The 19,126-nt window shown below is 37.5% G+C and overlaps 1 protein-coding gene across 1 annotated transcript; it reads right to left on the bottom strand.

Annotated features, from left to right (window-relative positions):
* Window positions 1-1,201: 1,201 nt before the first annotated feature.
* RSL24D1 (ribosomal L24 domain containing 1) lies at window positions 1,202-17,151 on the bottom strand. Its single transcript, XM_012507292.2, has 6 exons — window positions 16,894-17,151; window positions 12,503-12,616; window positions 10,770-10,842; window positions 5,244-5,307; window positions 3,220-3,305; window positions 1,202-2,110 (listed from the first exon to the last, which is right to left on the bottom strand). The coding sequence occupies exons 1-6, from the start codon at window positions 16,972-16,974 to the stop codon at window positions 2,037-2,039; spliced, it is 492 nt and encodes a 163-aa protein (XP_012362746.1). The 5' UTR covers window positions 16,975-17,151; the 3' UTR covers window positions 1,202-2,036.
* Between the last annotated feature and the right edge of the window lie 1,975 nt (window positions 17,152-19,126).

Genomic DNA, 19,126 nt, shown 5'->3' with positions numbered 1-19,126 from the left:
AAGTTCCCTGTAGTAAACATTATGCTTTGTTTCACTGCTAGCTACTCAGCACAGGCCTCTACCATAAACAAGCTGAAACAAAGTAGCCTAAAAGTATTATACCATAACAACTTCTCAGGCAACATTTTCACGGGAAGTGATCCAAACAAGCTTAGAGGGTTATGGTGGGATGAAAAAAGAAATCATGGCCTTTGTATCCATATAGTTTAGAATGAGATCTGGGTTCTCAAAATACTATGAAATCATGACGAGGAAGAGAACTGTTTGTATGCTAAACTTAAGATGCAACATCAGCTCTTCAATTCAGCCCAATTTCCCCCAAACTGATGGTCGCAAGGCAAGGGCAGCTCGCTCCTTCGCTGGCAAGGTAGGACACTTGTTTCCTAATGAAATGTAACTTTTAAAATGTTTTATTTCTTTGAAAAATGAATATGGTATGTAGTAAAAACTCAAATTTTGCGAATGTCTTTCCTCGGATGTATCATTTCCCCTAATCGTCAATCAGTAATATTGTTTACAAATAAGAATACCCAGGCAACACCACACTGGAACTTCGGTCTCCGAGCACTTGGTCCAGGGATTGGTCTACAGCTTTAGTTTTACTATGTAATACTGAAACAAAAAATGAGCCATTACTTTATAACTATGTAAGGCTAAGAATTAGTAATTTTTTCTAAATTCTACCCTAAAAAACCATTATGCAAACTGATAGTTATTTAATATCTTTAACATACTTAAAATTGTAAACAATGTAAAAACACAGAAACATTGTATCTATTTCTTATTTTTTTTTTTTTTTTTTTGAGACAGAGTCTTGCTGTCGCCCAGGCTGGAGTGCAATGGCGCGATCTCGGCTCACTGCAGGCTCTGACCCCCGGGGTTCACACCATTCTCCTGCCTCAGCCTCCCGAGTAGCTGGGACTACAGGCGCCCGCCACTTCGCCCGGCTAATTTTTGTATTTTTAGTAGAGACGGGGTTTCACTGTGTTAGCCAGGATGGTCTCGATCTCCTGACCTCGTGATCCGCCAGCCTCGGCCTCCCAAAGTGCTGGGATTACAGGCGTGAGCCACCGTGCCCGGCCCTATTTCTCTTTAATTAAATCTATCTCCTACTTAAATGGGATGTATGAAGATTTCTTCTTCCAAGTAATCAATATTTCATATATTTGTTTAGTGCCTTTAAATAATAAATATCAGCATTACTTTTAAAATGGTTTTATTTTATGTACAAATAATGAACATATGTTGTACTCATAAATTCTACTTTCCAAAAACAGGAGCTTTTTAAAAGAAAACCACATAATAACTTTTAAAAGGCACTGGGATTCCTCTGCTTCTAGATCACTGCTGGGCTAGAAAAATAAAGTTTGTTCTACCAGGAATCACAAGTTAGAACTGAGTATTCTCCAAAGTGGAAATTCTGGAGTGTGGTGTCACTCCAGGCAAAGATTATTCAGTTCTCATCCCCAGCATCCACAACTACCTATCAGAAGGGTTAAACCAGGCCAAAACAGTCCAGCATAATTATGCTTCATCAAACAATGTCATTATGCTCTTCTAAGATGCAAATAAACCAAAACAGGAAATACTAAAATAAAAATAGTATCTGACACTGCCATATAAATTGTTAGTTCCTTTTTATATCCCCCCCTTCTATAACATCAACAAAGGGAATATTTTACTGCAAAAAATATTTTATTTTATACATCACTAGCCATGAATTTTTGCCATTAGTTACTATACAAATGCTGCCTAGTGCCATTATCCAAATGGCATAACCATTTTACATCCATAATTCTATAGTTGTAAGTCGAATTTTCATTATTTACTTAAGCATATCTATCAGTGAAGATTTAACACTGAGATGCAATCTAACATCCGTAATATCTGATGTTATGTACATGGCAACATAGGAAAGATGTATTTTAATCGCTTTTCATTTAAGTGACCTTATGTAAAAAATAAAATAATTTAGCAGTTCCAAGTCTCCAAAGGGCATTTTCAAATGTACATAAAAGAAATGGTTACAGAGATTTTTAAGCAGCATCTTCCATGTCCACATCCTCTTGTAACTGCTGTACCATTTTCTCTTCCAACTGCTTGCCTTTGCCTTTAATAAAGTAAAAAATAAACAACTTAATTCAATGTGACCTTACAGAATTCACATCAACACTTTATAAAGGATCTTGCATGTTTTCAAGTAATATTAGCCATTCCTAAAAAATTTAATAATAGCTAAACATAGGTCTTATGATAGGCCATGCATCAAATAAACATTCTACATACATTTGCTCATTTCACCCTCATAACAACCCCCATTTTAAATATGAGAAAACTGAGGCTCAAAGACAGATTAACTTGCTGAAGGTCACTCAGGTAGAAAGTCTTATAAGTCAAAGCACTGGCAGGTGAACCCCAGCCATCTGGATCCAAGGTGCCTGTTCTTAACACTGTTCTATCTACCTCAAAGAGGATTATCTAAAAAATTAGATAACAATGGTTCATTTCTGATGCTTTTTGACTATCAGTTTGTTATCATGTATATGTGAAACAAATGCTCCAGAATTTTGTCTATTTTGTTTCAATAAAATTTGGTACAAAAATAATACAAGTAGATTTACACAATTGTACTCAACATGTGATTACAGAATTTGACCTTTACTAAGATTTCCTTCCCTTTAAGTGATCTACATAAGTAAATTGCATAAGAGACTGTACTGGTGTTAGCTGAGCAAAACAAACAGTAGTCCAAATTTTAGTATCAGAATCATCTGGAATGTTACTGAACAATGGCCCAGACTCAAAGAGCCTGGGCCTATGTATTTATACTAAGTTCCCCAAGTTGGTAATTCTGATACCAACCAAAGTTTGAGAACCACTAATAAAAAATATTGTCCTTTAATCAATACAAGTGCAAGACAAAAATCATCTACAAAATTATTACTCAAATCATTTTGCATAACTTGGGGAATATGGAATATAGAATTCAATGAAGGGAAAAAAGAAACACCATATAAATAGATTGACTGCAACTGGGAAACACACTGAATAAATTACATTTTTATAGACCAAATCATATCATAAATTTACTATGAAAAATAATATTTAAAGGAAAAAATACCCAAAGTTAGTTGCTACCCAAATACACAGACCACCAAAATTCTAGATTTTTTATTTTTCTTCCTAAAGCAGAAAACTCCTGTGCAACGTGGTACTCACCTGCAAGAGGGGCTCGGATAAGATGGATGTTTTGCTTGACTTCTTTGATATCCTGAACTTTCTGTAGCTCTTTATTTTTCTTCAATCTACAACAAAACACATTAAAGACAAAATTTCAGTTACTAACACTGCTTTAAGAGGCATCAATTCACAATACAGCTTCTAAATTCTGTTACTTAAGTTAGCCCCACAGATGGGGAATGGAAACCTGATGGCTGCCTTTCTGTTCTCTCCCCTTTCTTCTCCCCACAACGCCCCCCATCCAGCAGGAGCATCAACACCAAGTGAACAAAGAGCCTCTCAGTTCTCTCACATTATTCCCACATAGCAAGTGGTGAACTTAACCTAAAAGAGATATATACCTTACATTTATTCCCAAATCTAAGGTAAGGTCACCTGTTAAGCCCTCACAAATGTACATTTTCTTCCCTAACAACTCAAACTCAAAGTGGTTTTTTAGTTCGTAATTAGCTCAAAATAGGATTCCTACCCTACGACACTTGTTCATTCATTCATTCTTTGTCCCTAGACTGGCACAAAATGGGAGCTCAATATATATTTGCTGAGTAAATGAAGGATGTGATTCATGAAAAGAAGTAGTGCTCTACTACATAAAACAACCTTTAACTGTTACAGTGCCTGTATCTTTTCTCCTCAAATAGATAAGTCTGTTATATAATTTTTAAAAAACCATTGGGTAACTACAAGAGCACAAAACACATGATATTCAATAGAAATGCCAACAGACTAGTTCTCAAACATTTTTCTGAAATGCTTTAAAATTTTTAAGCCAGAAACCTGCTGGCACGTGCTTCTTTTCCATGACATATTCCATAGCAATTAATTTAAAAGCTAATGGTCCTGCTCTGAAAAAAAAATAGCTGATTCCAAGCTGGGGAAGAGGAAACATCTCGTTAGCTATAAAACATGAATGCACTCAAAGAATGAGGAGAATTGTCAAAATGACATGATAGTCTGCCTGAAGGAACTCCCACAGGCCAAACTTGGGCCACTTAGAACATCAAAATAAATAATGACAATAAAGAATTATAACCCAATGTATACCATAAGAATCCATGAATACACAGATGTAATATGAATAAAGGAATAAATCTTGAAATTGATGGAAAAGGGAAAGCTCTTATGTGAGAAAGTCAACTAAAAAATGTAGAAGAAATGATGGAATTAGAAAAACCACCATTTGGCAACAATCACAACAATAGTAATAACTGATTCAGGCAAGACTCTAATGAAAACCAAAACCAGTAGGTACAAGTTTGAGGAGTAATAGGCTCTTTATTGAATCTCTATGTATCTCCCCCAAGATACGTACTGATTATAAGGAAGACAAAATAGTAAGAAACCTGACAGACATCACCTTAATCAAGTGATCAAAGTTAACATCACCAGCAAGGTGACACCATCTGCTTCCTGATATGATGCATGAGAAGGATACGCCATCATTTCTGTGACATCCCTGCCAAAGGTGCCTACCCAAAATCTAATGAGGAAGATATCAGACAAACCCAAATTGAAGAACATTCTACACAATAACTTGACCTATATTCTTCAAAACTTTCAGTGTCATGTAAAATAAAGAAAGATGAGAAACTGTCCAGATTAAAGGAGCCTGAAGAAACATGAAGGACTTTGTGTTGCTATGGACGTAATCAGAATAACTGGTGAGGTCTAAACAAGGTTTATAGATTATATAACAGTATTACATCAACGTTAATTTTCTGACTGATAAGACAACCACACTGTGTTTATTTAAGAGAATATTCTTATTTTTAGGTTACATACACTGAAGTATACTTAGAAGGAAAAGCATATGTCAATACACTGTGACACGGATAAAGTAAATGTAAAATGCTAGCAGAATATACAACAGTTCTTCATATTATTCCTGGAAGTTTTTGGTAAGTCTGAAGTTATGTCAAAATTAAAAATTAAAAAAATACTAATGCCTCTAAATATCTACTAGTAATTATTTCCCAAAAGTTACTCTATACAAATATTCATACCTGTTCATTATAAATTTAGCTTGGCGTTTCTGTTTGATCTCTTCAACTCTCTTCATTGCATCAACTACAAAAAAGTTCGTAAGAGTTAGCAAATGTATGCACATTCAAGCAGTATGATCAACAACTGCATTAACAAACACCTCTTTATTATTCTGATTTAGAAATGAATTTACATGAAAAAAGTCATTACAAAAACAATCCCTACTCAAAAAGCTGAAGAAGGTATATACTCATGGCCATCATGACTTTCAACATTCTCTTTCACAAGTATCATTTCTCTAATTTTTATTTGACAAAAGTCTCTATTGCTGTTAAATTTTCCTTCCACTTTAAACCAATCCAATGCTTTTCAAATTTTACTATAAAGAGAATTGGGACTACTGACAACTAATCCCATTCTTAACTTGTAATTTCCACGAATAAACACAGCATCTTTCTGGTCATGAACACTTCAGGTGCCTGGGATATGGTCAGCACATGATACTGGCAGAATGATCCAATCCATCAATACTAACAAGTTCTCGATCACAAAAATCCAACTGTTTTAGAAAATGTCTACAGGAGCATTGGCTAAAAGGGAGCTGAGTCCAACTATGCTCTAAAATCTCTATCAGTACTACTCTATGAAAGACAAACCACATATGAAATTTTAAATTTTCTAGTAGCCATATTTTTTCAAGTAAAAAGGAACAGGTGGAAATTTAATGATACATTTCATTTAACCTAAATTTCCAAAATACTGTCATTCAACATGCAATCTATATAAAATTATTAGTGAAATATTTTATTCCTGTTTTCATATTAAGTCTTCAAAATCCAGCATTCATTTCATTTACAGCACAACGCAATTTAGACTAGCCACATTTCAAGTGCTCAGTAGCTCAGACACCACAACTTCTGATCTAGCTCTTTAAAGATCTAAAGAATAATAAGATATTTATATAGTCTTAAAGTATCTCAAAAAGTATACTTATTAATCGAAAAGAGTAAAACAGTAACTCTTCAGTGGAAAAACCTGGCAGACACCACTTAACCAAATGATCAAAGTTAACACAGCTAGTAATGGAACTAATGGACAGCTTGTGTCTCCTGACAAAACACACTGAAAAAACTCAGCACCAAATCGCTGGTGCTCTTGCCAAATGTGCATTATCCAAACTTAATCTGAAGGAAACATCAAACGCCTGGCCCATATTCTTCTAAACTGTCAATATCATGAAATATAAAGACAAACTCAGGAAATGTTCCAGATTAAAAGAGATTAAAGAGACATGACATGTACTATTCTTACAAATTTTGCTATAAAGGATATTACTGGGACAACTGGAGAACTATGAATAGGTCTAAGATTAGATAATATTCTATCAATGTTAATTTCTTGATTTTAATAATTGCAGTATGGTTATGTGAGAGAATGCTCTTATTTCTGGAAATACATATTAAACTAGGGATCAAGAAGCATTATGTATGCTTAAACAGTTCAGAAAAATATACAATAAAGGGAGAAAGCGAGAAAGCAGAGAGAGAAAAAGAAAAAATTAATTTAACAAAATGTTAACATTCAGAGAGTCTGGATGAAGGATATCAGAGAACTCTACTTCTGCAACTTTTCTGTAATCTGAAATTAGGTCAAAATAAAAACTTTTAAAAAATGTAGTCTGGGACCAGTAACAGTGGCATCCTTTGGGAACTTGTTAGAAATGAAGGATTTCAGGCCCCACACAAACCTACTATATCTGAATCTACATTTTAACAAAAACCACCAGGACAATCTTTGAGACCTCTAGTATTAAAGCAATGTTTGTATAAATAATTCTAAGGAAACATCAACTATAAATCTGCATATGCTGTAGCTCAGAATTAATAATATGGGGGATATGTAACTTTGTCTTTCAGCAAAAATAAGGACAAGTTCTAGTACTCAGAAGCATTTCCACACTTTAAACTTATTTAGAAGGGAAATAAACACAAGCAGCAGGAAAATCCTTTCCAAAAAATAATATACTGCATTTCCAAATATTCCAGAAGATTGAAATATTTTGAACCTAAGAAGCATCTGACTGTACAGTTCACAACTGCAAAGATATAGAATCAACCTAAGTGCCCATGACCAACAAGTGGGTAGAGAAAATGTGGTATTTATACATGATGGAATAGTACTCACCCAAAAAAAAAGGAATGAAATAATGTCTTTTGCAGCAACTTGGATGGAATTGGAGGCCATCATTCTAAATGAAGTAACCCAGGAATAGAAAAGCTAATACTGTATGTTCTCACTTCTAAGTGGGGGCTAAGCTATGGGCACGCAAAGGCATACAGAGTGGTATAATGGACTATGGGGACTCAGAAGGGGGAATGGGGTGGGGTAAGGGGTAAAAAGTATAATTGGGTACAATGTACACTACTCAGGTGATGGATGCACTAAAATCTCAGATTCTGCCAATCTACAATTAATCCATGTAACCAAAAAAACCACTTTTATCCCAAAAGCTATTAAGATTAAAAAAAAGTTCAACAAAAATATGCAAAAAGTTAAAATAAAAAAAAAATCTGACAGACATTAAAAATTCACCTGCAACACAGACAGCCATGAGGGATAAAGTGCAAACTATTTTTCCTGGTATTTTTGAAATTCTAACATACTACTGTTTCTACAGACATCAGCACCTTAACAAAGGTTGTTCAATCCATATCCTCACAAAATTTGATAATGTAAGCAATGAATATACAACTCTTGTCAACAGATTAGTTTATAGACAAAATGATATTGAAATATGAGGGGTGTGGAGAATCAATGAATCTCTTAGAATAATAATATATTTTTCTGGAACACTACTGAAAACAACTTTTATTAATTGTGTAAAACACCAGGAAACAATCTTAAATTCCAAAGACTCTCATACTATATACCTAGCACTCATACTGTACACTTAGCAGTTTTCTTAGAAAAATCTATTTTTAGGATCCCAGTAAAAAGGAAAGCAGAATCAGTGCAGGAAAAAAAAAAAATCAATAGAGCACTGCTTCTTACAGAATTTACAGATGTATAAATGAGGGGGGCAAGAGAATGAGACTCTGTAATAAAACCTAACAGAAACAATAAAATAGGAGTACTCAGTAAATGCACCTAGAGGGCAGAGACTGTGTGTGACCTGTTCATCTTTGTATACCACAGGCAGTGCTTAATAAATGTGCACTGAATTAAAATAAATTAAGAACTGCAGAGAACATTACCATTACAGTATGTGAAGTCATACAGAACACAGCAGTATTTCTCTCGAGCAATGTAAATAACATGACACCAGCCTGGAGGACCATGGAACTGATTATACACCTATCGCTAAAATTGGATATGCACCTCATTTCAACAACAGCCTAAATACCCACTAAGTCAAAGTAGTTACAAAATATGTAAAAATGATCTGGAGCTGCTGTCTTCAAGTAGTAACAACAACAACAACAAAGGTCAAAACGAAATAAAAATGAATGAAGTCCAGAAATGCTTCAGGACTGGCGGAGTGCAGTGGCTCAAGCCTGTAATCCCAGCACTTTGGGAGGCCAAGGCAGGTGGATTGCCTGAGCTCAGAAGTTCACCACCAGCCTGGGCAACATGGTGAAACCCCGTCTCTACTAAAATACAAAAAAAACTAGCCAGGCGTGGTGGCATGCGCCTGTAGTCCCAGTTACTCGGGAGGCTGAGGCAGGAAAATTGCTTGAACCCGGGAGGCAGAGACTGCAGTGAGCCGAGATCACGCCACTGCACTCCAGCCTGGGTGACAAAGCGAGACTCCATCTCAAAAAAAAAAAGAAATGCTTCAGGAGTTTCCAATAACGTCCTTGATAAGGGTGCCTTTTGAAATCAATTTAAGAATCCTATAAGTTAATCTCTTCAGAAATCCTTGAGTTCAAGTGTTATTTCCTTACCAAATAAGCCCAATAAAAATCAACTGCTTTTCAGAAATTAACTCTTCCTCTAATTATAAAGCAGAAGGAAAAGACCTTATTTTTTAAAAAGGGGGTGGAGAAAGGGTACAATAATTAGGGCTAAGTATAGAAAAGGCAATTCCAAATCTAAACGCCAATTTCTCCACATGGTCCAGGGTAAACAAAGCTTTGGAACAAGCTTGACCAACCCACAGCCCAACATAAATTCATAAACTTTCTTAAAACATAAAGAGATTTTTTTGCAATTTTTTTTTTCCCTTAGCTCATCAGCTATCATTAGTGTTAGTATTTTATGTGTGCCCCAAGACAATTCTTCTTCCAATGTGGCCCAGGGAAGCCAAAGATTGGATGCCCCTGGTTTAGAAGGTGTAAATACTACTACAAAGGTCCACAAATTTTCAATTCTTCCCCTGAAGTCTCGTGACTGACTGGAGTACAGAAAGGGATCCCCTGCCTATGATCCATCAGGAGAGTAATAGTTTGTGGAATTCTAAGCCTTACAGACTCTGGTTAACAAACCACATCACCCCCACACCCAATACTAGAAATGGCTACAGGCTGCACAGAGGTAGCCATGGGAAGAAAAGAAGGCAGTGCCGGTGCCGGGCGTGGTGGCTCATCCCTGTAATCCAACACTTTGGGAGGCCAAGGCGGGCGGATCACTTGAGGTCAGGAGTTCAAGGCCACCCTGGCCAACATGGTGAAACCCCATCTCTACTAAAAATACAAAAATTAGCCAGGTGTGGCGGCATGCGCCTGTAATCCCAGCTACCCGGGAGGCTGAGGCAGGAGAACTGCTTGAACCTGGAAGGTAGCAATTGCAGTGAGCCGAGATCGTGCCACCGCACTCCAGCCGGGCGGACAGAGCAAGACTTTCCGTCTCAAAAAAGAAAGGCAAGGCCAAGGGTCCCAAACATCCAAACATACACAAATGTGGTAGAATCTACAAGCTAGCTTAAGGGATTAGCCTTTTCTACATATGGGACTTTTTTCATTAAAGTCTCTGCCTACTTCAGGGGAAAAAAAAAAAAAAAACAAGAACTAGATATATTGCTTTTAATTTCAGAAGATTATAACTTCATTTTTTACCTAAGTCAAACACTTAGAAATTCTCTCAGAACATTTATAATGATGACCTTCAGCACTACACTTTTCAATTTTAAAGAAGCACTGAATTTTATAAGGTATACAGAATACAAGTTTATATCCTAAACTATACGGTCTAAACATGTAAAGTGTGTTAGGTTTTGTGTGTATTTTAACTGTCCCACACTCACCCTAAAACAGTATTTTTCATCTCTATTTTTTCCAGCCATTTGTAGTTTTTACACCTCTGTGTGGGCACTTCAAGTAGTATCAAAGTTAATAATTATATTATTTTAAAATGAACACACCAGCCAATTGTAAAAAAAAATTGATGAAAGATACGATTACAACAGAACCATTAAAATGAGGATAAAATAGTAAAAGCCAAGCAATGATAAATGGAAAATTCAATATTTAAACAACAAACTGACAAAGTTATAGTATTATCCCAAACCAGCCTCTCCTCAAAATTACTGGTATTTCTTTGTAACTTACTAGTTTTATTCCATAGCTCTCGCTGGTATTTGATAGGTTCATTTCTACGTTTTTCAAATTCAAATGAATTATCCTGTAAGAGGAAACAGAGGAGATAAAAATAAGGTTTTAAGAAAAATAGAAAGGAAACATTTCTTAAAACGTCTTCCTTTTCATAAGTGTTCTGAGTGAACATACATCAAGATTCACCCCTCAGGATGATCTCAGAGAATACAGGTTTTCAAACTTTTTGTCCTTTACACACCTCCCTACTGAAAACAGCTCTCTATATACCGGAGATTCTCAAAGAGAGAGGTGGAGACAGTAACACCCCCATCCCTCAGAATGGCATATAACAATTATCAGGATTACAAACTGAAAAACCTTCCCAATTTCCCATTCCCAGATAAGATTCAATGCCAGAAAACTTTGAATTACGTTGAACCATATGAAATTGCCATTTTTCACAGATCAAAAAAGTCAACATCAAGAATTCCATGTCCTTCCTGTAGGAGATAGAAAAAAAGAGAGAGAAAATTTCATATGGTTCAACCTAAATATCTGTTACAGCAAAAAGGTATGAAAACTATACATTATCTTCAAATAAATGAGGTGCTACTCTGCAGAATATAAGTCAGGCCCTACACTTCTTCGGATTCCCTGCAAACATGGTTACCACTGCTAGTGGCTGGTATTTTTATAGTTAATGATCCTTTTAATCTTAAAACACACAAAACAATTTTAGAAAAGCTACACGTATTTCTTGGTTTTCAAATCTATCTGACAGGCATATAAAACAGCACTACCTCTGGATTTAGCTACTATTTCTTTTATATATACACACCTTTATTCAGATCATCATAACCTCAGCCACAAGGTAAATGGTAATCAGTAAATGACTGTGACTGGCAGTGTTTCCTCAGGCAGTTGCCACTTGCATTTGGGCTGCTATGCTTCTTCTCGTCCAGAATGAAAATTATTTTTGTGACAGTAATTATGATGTGGCCTTGCATCTGGTCAAACAATACTCTTTACATTCATTGCAAAGCTCTGGTATTAAGGAGACCAGGAAAGGGATTCATGGAAAATGCTTGTAGATACTGCCTTTTAGCAATAAAAAGGTGGGAAAGGGGTCATAGGTTTGGTGGGTAAAGGAGGCCATGGACGGAGGCGACAGTTTAAAAGATCTTCCTCCCTCAAAGGTGGCCTGTACTGCATTTTCATCTCCTTCCTTTGCAGGGACTGAACGTGGACAGCTTCAAAATATCCTTTTATCAATTCAATATAACAATATAATGATGGAGGCTCATTAACTCCTCTTTCCCCCTGACTTCTCTCTAGTCCTCCTCACACCAACACTACTAACTTCTCTGCTTTCAGATACAAAGTCCTGCTAAGGAAATCCAGAAACTGATAAATGAGTCTATTATAAACTTCACCTGAGCCTTGACTGCTGTTCAGAAATCCTTTATCTCTTAACTTCATCTCAAAATCTTTCGGTAGCAATTCCCAACTTTATCCCAAGCCATTTAAGTGATTTTCCTCTGTCTGCAAGAGCTAAAAATAGTAGCTCCACAGAATTACAGTTTTAAGGATCATGTGAGAATGAGATTATTTCCACAGCCAAATACAAATAAGGCACTTATTAATCATGTTATAGGAGGCCTTGTTATGACTGATTAAATGACATACACCCTTCAAATACTAAAACTGTGAAACGTGTAAAAACTACATTGATAGCTAACCGTACTCACCACTGTAAGCTCTTTACCAGCTGCTTTCCGGAATGCTTTGGTCCACCTAACTTTGCGAGGATTGCGCTTCTTTTTAAAGTTTTTATGACATTTAGATTTGCAAAATCTGAACACCTACAAGAAAAGTTAAAATATTGAGAAGTCAACATTAAAAACTTTTCTATCATAAGATGTTACCCCTGCTAGACAAAAAATACTTTCCCTTCTACTTAAACTGCCATTTAGAAATGTGTAAGATATATCAGATTAAATGGAAACAACTATTTTTTGACTATTAAACATCATCGCAACCAAAGGCTAAGGGCCCTGAAAATATTATTTTAAATTACTAATCATTTGTATAGAATAACAGTAAAATTATTTCAAATAAACGGAACAGTTTTAAGTAAAGTCATTTATTTAAGTCCTTTCTTATTTCAGGATAATTTTCAAAATTCACTGTCTCTATACCTCAATGGGAATAAAAGTTTCAAACAACCATTCTGAAATCTCCTTTGAGTCTTTCCATCTTCCTTGTTGAAAGCACAAAATAATTTCAAAAGCAACTAAAACTGGTGATACAATAGATTCATTTTCGACTTATTCATAGATCTGCTAGCAAGATTCTTTACTACGTTAACTCTCCACCTTCATCCTAAAAGATTTAATCCTTTAATAGTGCTAACTTACAACTTGATGACGCTTCAACATGTTCCTGAAATGGCTTATTAGGACTCATTTTATAAATCTAACAGTATTATTTTGTTACTTTATAATGCCTTAGAACACACTGCAATTTGTGTATGCCCTGGAGGAAATGGGAAGAGAAAAAGTAATTATTGGGGGTTTGTGGATCTTGGTAAAGAAAATTAAGTTGAATTATCATACCTAAAAGGTACGACAGATAATTAAACAGGTCAAAATAAACAGTACAAACACTTCAAACTAAATAAGCCTGTGTATGTATCACAAATCATAATCCTTTTCACCTTTTATATATGTTGCCCTATGGGGAACTTCAAGTAGGTCACTACACACAGTAGGACAGTTTTCTTAGAAACTGTTCCTATTAGTTTAATCTGATCCAAGCCCATACCTCCTACAGAGCCTTCTCCTAAGAGACTAGAGTGAAAGCATGTCTATATCCTTGAGTTAATTTCAAATAGACTAGAAAATGTAAGAACTACTAGTCTCCTGGAGTAGCTTACTGTGAAATCATAAATAAAAAATGAATATATGAAAATCATTGTGAAATGAATTATATTTCATTTGAGTATTTGCAGCTCAAAATACTATTACTTTTTTAAGCAAAAGCCTCCCACATTTAATATCTACTAGATAACCCTTAGGCAAATTCCTTTTTCTACTGTTTATCTAATGGGAGGACTAAACTTGCTTTGGCTCCTCTCAATTCCAAATAGACCCAGGGAGGAATCTACTTGGTTCCTTATCTAATACCTGAAAGGCACAATGAAGGATCTAAAGAGACCTGGAACCAGAGGAGGTGCAAAGGGGATTCAATCAGCAAATAAAGAGCATCTATGTGCCTGATGTTGTACTAGTGCTACGGATACAAGAACAATTAAAATTTGGTACTCTACCTTGAGAAGCTTAGTCTAGCAATGTGATAATCTCACTTTGCGATCAAGAAAGATCAAGATCTGACTAGGATATAAACAATGGGATAGCCGGGCGCGGTGGCTCAAGCCTGTAATCCCAGCACTTTGGGAGGCCAAGGCGGGCGGATCACGAGGTCAGGAGATCGAGACCACGGTGAAACCCCGTCTCTACTAAAAATACAAAAAATTAGCAGGGCGTGGTGGCGGGCGCCTGTAGTCCCAGCTACTCGGAGAGGCTGAGGCAGGAGAATGGCGTGAACCCAGGAGGCGGAGCTTGCAGTGAGCCGAGATTGCGCCACTGCACTCCAGCCTGGGGGACAGAGAAAGACTCCGTCTCAAAAAAAAACAAAAACAAAAACAAAACAAACAAAAAAAAAAACAATGGGATAAAGCTATAATCATGTATAATGTAATACGTAAACACATATGAGGAAGTGGTTAAATCTATGGTGTGGTAAGAGGTGGATGGCTTATGTGTCAGGCAAAGCTTTATGATTTCAAGTTTCTCTTTTAATTTAGTCCCCTAAATGCTAACATGCTAACAAATGATCCCCCATACCTTGGACTCAAAGTTCTTCAAACCTTTCTTATTCCACTAATTCAACATTTATTAAGCCCTCATTAAGACTGTATTTTCCCTGTTTGAAAAGTATGTGCAAATATGGAGAATTAGCATTAATTCTACCCTTATCCCATTTATGCCTAAGAAGAGTAAAAGGTGAAGTTTCTATTAAAAACAGTCTCAGAAACTAAGAGAATAAAGGCAAAAAGACTAGTTAAAGCCTGGGAAACATAGCAAGCCCCTGTCTCTACACACACACACACACACACACACACACACACACACACACACACACTGTTAATCTCCCCGTCTCTACAAAATTTTTTTTTAATGTTGGGCATGGTGGTGCACACCTGTAGTCCCAGCTACTCAGGATGCTGAGGAGGGAGGACTGCTTAAGCCCAGGAGACTGAGGCTGCAGAGAGCCATGATCACACCACTGCACTCCAGCCGAGGCAATAGACAGTGAGACCCCGTCTCAAAAAAAAGAAAAAAAGGACTAGATAAGAGGCTATAAAAGTGGTAAGAGCCTAATCTGAACTAGGACAGGAAAGTAGAAAGAAGGCAAAGACACCACTATCTTTGCAGAGGCAGGATAGGTAAGACTTGATAACTAGATATAAAAGGTGAAAAGATTCAGATGACTCTCATGTTTCTAGCAAAACTATCCGGGCACTTAAGAGTGGTATTAAGTCACAGAGCTAAAAGATCTGAGGTACTAAGGAATTTTCTTTCAGTAGGCCCACTGTACCTACTGTTAGGTACATCCAATGGAAAATTCAGATTTGGAGCTCAGGAGATTTAGGCTTGGAAATCAAGAACATAAAAAAAGATGAGATACTTGTTCTTTGTTAGTGCTTCGGGCCCTCTTTTATTTCCTCCAACAACTCTCTTCTGGATCCACTGGTGACTCCAAACCAACTCAACACTGTCCTTATTCTTCATCAACTTAACTTCCACTGTGTCTACCAAATCAATACCCAGGTCTTGACAGTTCTCACAATCTGTTGTTCTAATTCCAATACCCAGCCAACAAGCATTCTGGACGAAAATCACAAAATCGTAACGAGATCATGTATAAAACCATACTGCCTACTCTGAATTAGACCCCAGCCTGGCAATCTTTTGGTTCATTTTTATAAACTTCTTATCATGTTCCTGAGAGCAAGTATTCAAAATCTTCTAGGTTCTTTTACGTTATCAAACATAGCTTTGGTCCCTCACTTTCAGCTGAATCCCTTGGATCTATTTAATGAGGTCAATATCTTTGATCTGTTAGAGAGATATAAGGTGATGAAGTCAGACTTGTAATTATTTAGCAGGTAAAATTCACCTTAATATACAGATTCTTAGACCCTCTTCCCCTCCCCCCAAAGATTCCAACTCAGTCGATGTGGTGAAAACCAGGAATCTGTAAACACCCAGTAATTCAGAAGCAAACGTAAGAGATCAAATTCTGAGAAACAATGTGTTTCTCTGAGAAACAGAGGAACGGGATTCACTCTGTAATGACAAGACAAATTCATGTACCATTCAAAACGTCTTTCACAGCTAGGACTCATATTTATTATTTACGTTTACAGACTTATTATACTGTAGCCCTACGCCCAAGGCTCTATCATCATTTACAATCCAGTCACTTCCTCAAACAAATGTATTTGCTCCGTTCTCTGCCTTTTCTCAAAATGTTCACTTTCCTTCCACTTAGAAGGCCCCCTCCGCTTTCTTCCGCAAAATTCAGGATCCAAGATAAATATCACCTCCATGCTGAGTCTTTCCGTACGGGACCCTCCCCAACTCACCTGCAGTAACGTAATACATAACTCCACCATTAAGCGATACGGAACACTTCCATCAACCTCTACACTTTAGTATGGACCTTAGTATAATGCCTGACAGGGTATACACTCAACAAAGTTTACCGGATTCAAGAACTTGGCCCACGTACATGAGTGGCCAAACAGCCCTCACAGACATCCAAGATTCCTGGTAGGCGCTAGCTGGGATCGTTCCTGAAGCTCCTCGCTGCCAACGCCACCCGGAAGACGGCCAAGGAGAAACTCCCGAAGCGGAACGTTGAGACCGGAGGCCCAGTTAAGCCACCCTCCCAGGGGAACAACGGGAGGAACCCGGGTCAAACACGGCAGACGCAGAAGCACCCGGCACCGAGCCGCCGCGCCCAGGAACCGCGGGAGCTAGGCCGAAGCAAGGACTGGTGTCGACCGCCTCACCTTGCAATCGTTGCGGACGAACATCATGCCGTGTCCAGGATAGATGGGCCCCGAACAGAAATAACACTTCTCGATACGCATGTTGAACCCGCGTGGGACCCCACCAAACAAACGCCAAGCTTGAGAGGAAGTGACGCAACCCCGTCACCGGAAGTTACCTTCTTCCCCCTTCCCCGACCGGAAAAAGGCAAGCGTCCTTCGTTCTCGCGGGTTTGTTAGACCAGATGCGAGCACGACTGTGCCTCCAGCGGCCGTGTGGTCCAAAGCGCTGCCGTTTGACGCAGGCGCAGAGCTGCAGACTAGACCTGTTCGCTCTTACTGTGGGGAAATGTGGTTCTGCGCCACCTTGTGAACTTGCTCTCATAGCGCCTAGTTTTTTCTCTCTGTGTGTCGGCATTTATGCACGTATTATGTATCTTTGGTTTGTGCTTTGCCTCGGAGTGCTCTCGAGAGCACTCTCTTAACTCATTTGTTTACTGCCTGCCCTAGACCAGCCCTCGATTCTCGTCCCACAGTGATTTGCAGGGTGTAAGCGGCGAAGAACCTGCAATCTAACGTTCGTCGAACATTGCAGTGAAAACGGTTTAGTAGCTGATGCTCCAAGGACTTTACCAGCAATTTTTTTAAAATATAAAATCGTGTTATCCGCCTCCCCCCCATTTTAATCAATATACATATGTAGTAAACAAATATTTTCGCCAGAAACTACGACTCCCTCCCTAGACCTGCGGTCTTCCTCCCCAGGGGCAAAACAGTTCCATTTATTACCTGCCAGAGCTTTTCTGTGCATAGGCAAACATGTATATTTGTGTGTTGCCTGTCTCTACGTCCTCTTCTTTATAATACTAGTTAATATGCTATTTGCTCTTTTCTGCCTCTTGCTGTTACCTCGTCTCCCTTCTTTGGAATGAGAGCTCCATGAGGGGCAGGGGTTTCAGTTCGTTTGGTTTACAACTACATCCCAGTATCTAGAATAGTCCCTGGCACATAATAGGCATTTGATGCATATTTTACTGTAAAAGGGTATTTAACATTCTTTTTCATGTATATATGCCATTGTATGAAAGTATTTTAATTGGTCACTAATCGATGGGCATTCTTATCTTTTGGTATAATAAGTATCTTATTGGTACGCTTTTTCAACAGAGGGTTTATGTAGAACTGCTGGATCAGAGGAGCTGGATGTAGATATATAGTTTTAAAATTTGGCAGATAATACTAAATTGCCTTCCAAAAGTTTTTACCAGTTAACACTCATCAACAAATAAGATGTCTGTTTCACTACACCGCTGTGAAAAGTGATCTTTGCCAACCTGAGATGAAAATTTATTTTATTTCAACTTGAATTTAATTACAAATGATGTTAAGAATCTTTCACAATGTTTTTCAACTTTTTTCTGTGAATTGCCGGTTCAGGTCCTACGCAGTTTTCTATTCTTTCATTGATTTTCAACAGCACTTTACACGTTAAGGTTAATCCTTTGCCGACATGCATTTAGAAATTATTTCCCTATCAATGCTTTAAGCTTTGCTCATGGTATTTTTCCATGGAGAAATATGTTGTTTGTATATTAAGATTTATCCAATTTTTTATGATTTTGGATTTGGTACTTTCCTTTAAACTGCGCTTCTCACTCCAAAATTGTTTTTCAAAATGTTTTCTCTTATGTTTTGTAGTTTCAGTTTTTTGCATTTGAATTTTCAACTCGTCTGGAATTTAAGTATAAATGACATAGGACTCCAGTGTCTTTCCCTCAGTACTGTATGTTGATAAAGCATCCTTTCCCCCACTCACTCATAATGTCACATCTATGGCTCCATTTGTGGACTCGGTTCCATCGTTTTATTTGTTAATGTGCCACTGCCCAAATATTTATTGTCATTTTTTGAATAACTGGGTTTACCTCCTCTCCCTTTCTATTAGTTTTCATGCTGCTGATAAAGACATACCCTAGACTGGGCAATTTATACAGGAAAGAGGTTTAATGGACTCACAATTCCACATGGCTAGGGGCACCTCACAATCACAGCAGAAGCCAAGTCACATCTTACATGGATGGCAGCAGGCAAAGAGAATGAAAACCAAATGAAAGGCAAAACCCCTTTAAAATAATCAGATGTCGTGAGACTTATGCACCATCATGAGAACAGTGTAGGGGAAACTGGCCCCATGATTCAATTATCTCCCACCAGGTCCCTCCCACAACACATAGGAATTATGGGAGCTATAATT

Source organism: Nomascus leucogenys, chromosome 6, assembly GCF_006542625.1.
Source record: "Nomascus leucogenys isolate Asia chromosome 6, Asia_NLE_v1, whole genome shotgun sequence".
Taxonomy (NCBI): Eukaryota; Metazoa; Chordata; class Mammalia; order Primates; family Hylobatidae; genus Nomascus; species Nomascus leucogenys.
The sequence above is the reverse complement of the archived record's forward strand: the minus strand, read 5'-3'. Positions and strand labels throughout refer to the sequence as shown.

Excerpts from the sequence above, each read along its gene's own strand:
- RSL24D1 (XM_012507292.2), bottom strand. The coding sequence starts at position 16,974 with ATGCGTATCGAGAAGTGTTATTTCTGTTCGGGGCCCATCTATCCTGGA. Across the intron at positions 12,617-16,893 it reads TCGTCCGCAACGATTGCAAG|GTGTTCAGATTTTGCAAATC; the intron begins GTGAGGCGGTCG and ends CTTTTCTTGTAG. Across the intron at positions 10,843-12,502 it reads CTGGTAAAGAGCTTACAGTG|GATAATTCATTTGAATTTGA; the intron begins GTGAGTACGGTT and ends TTCCTCTTACAG.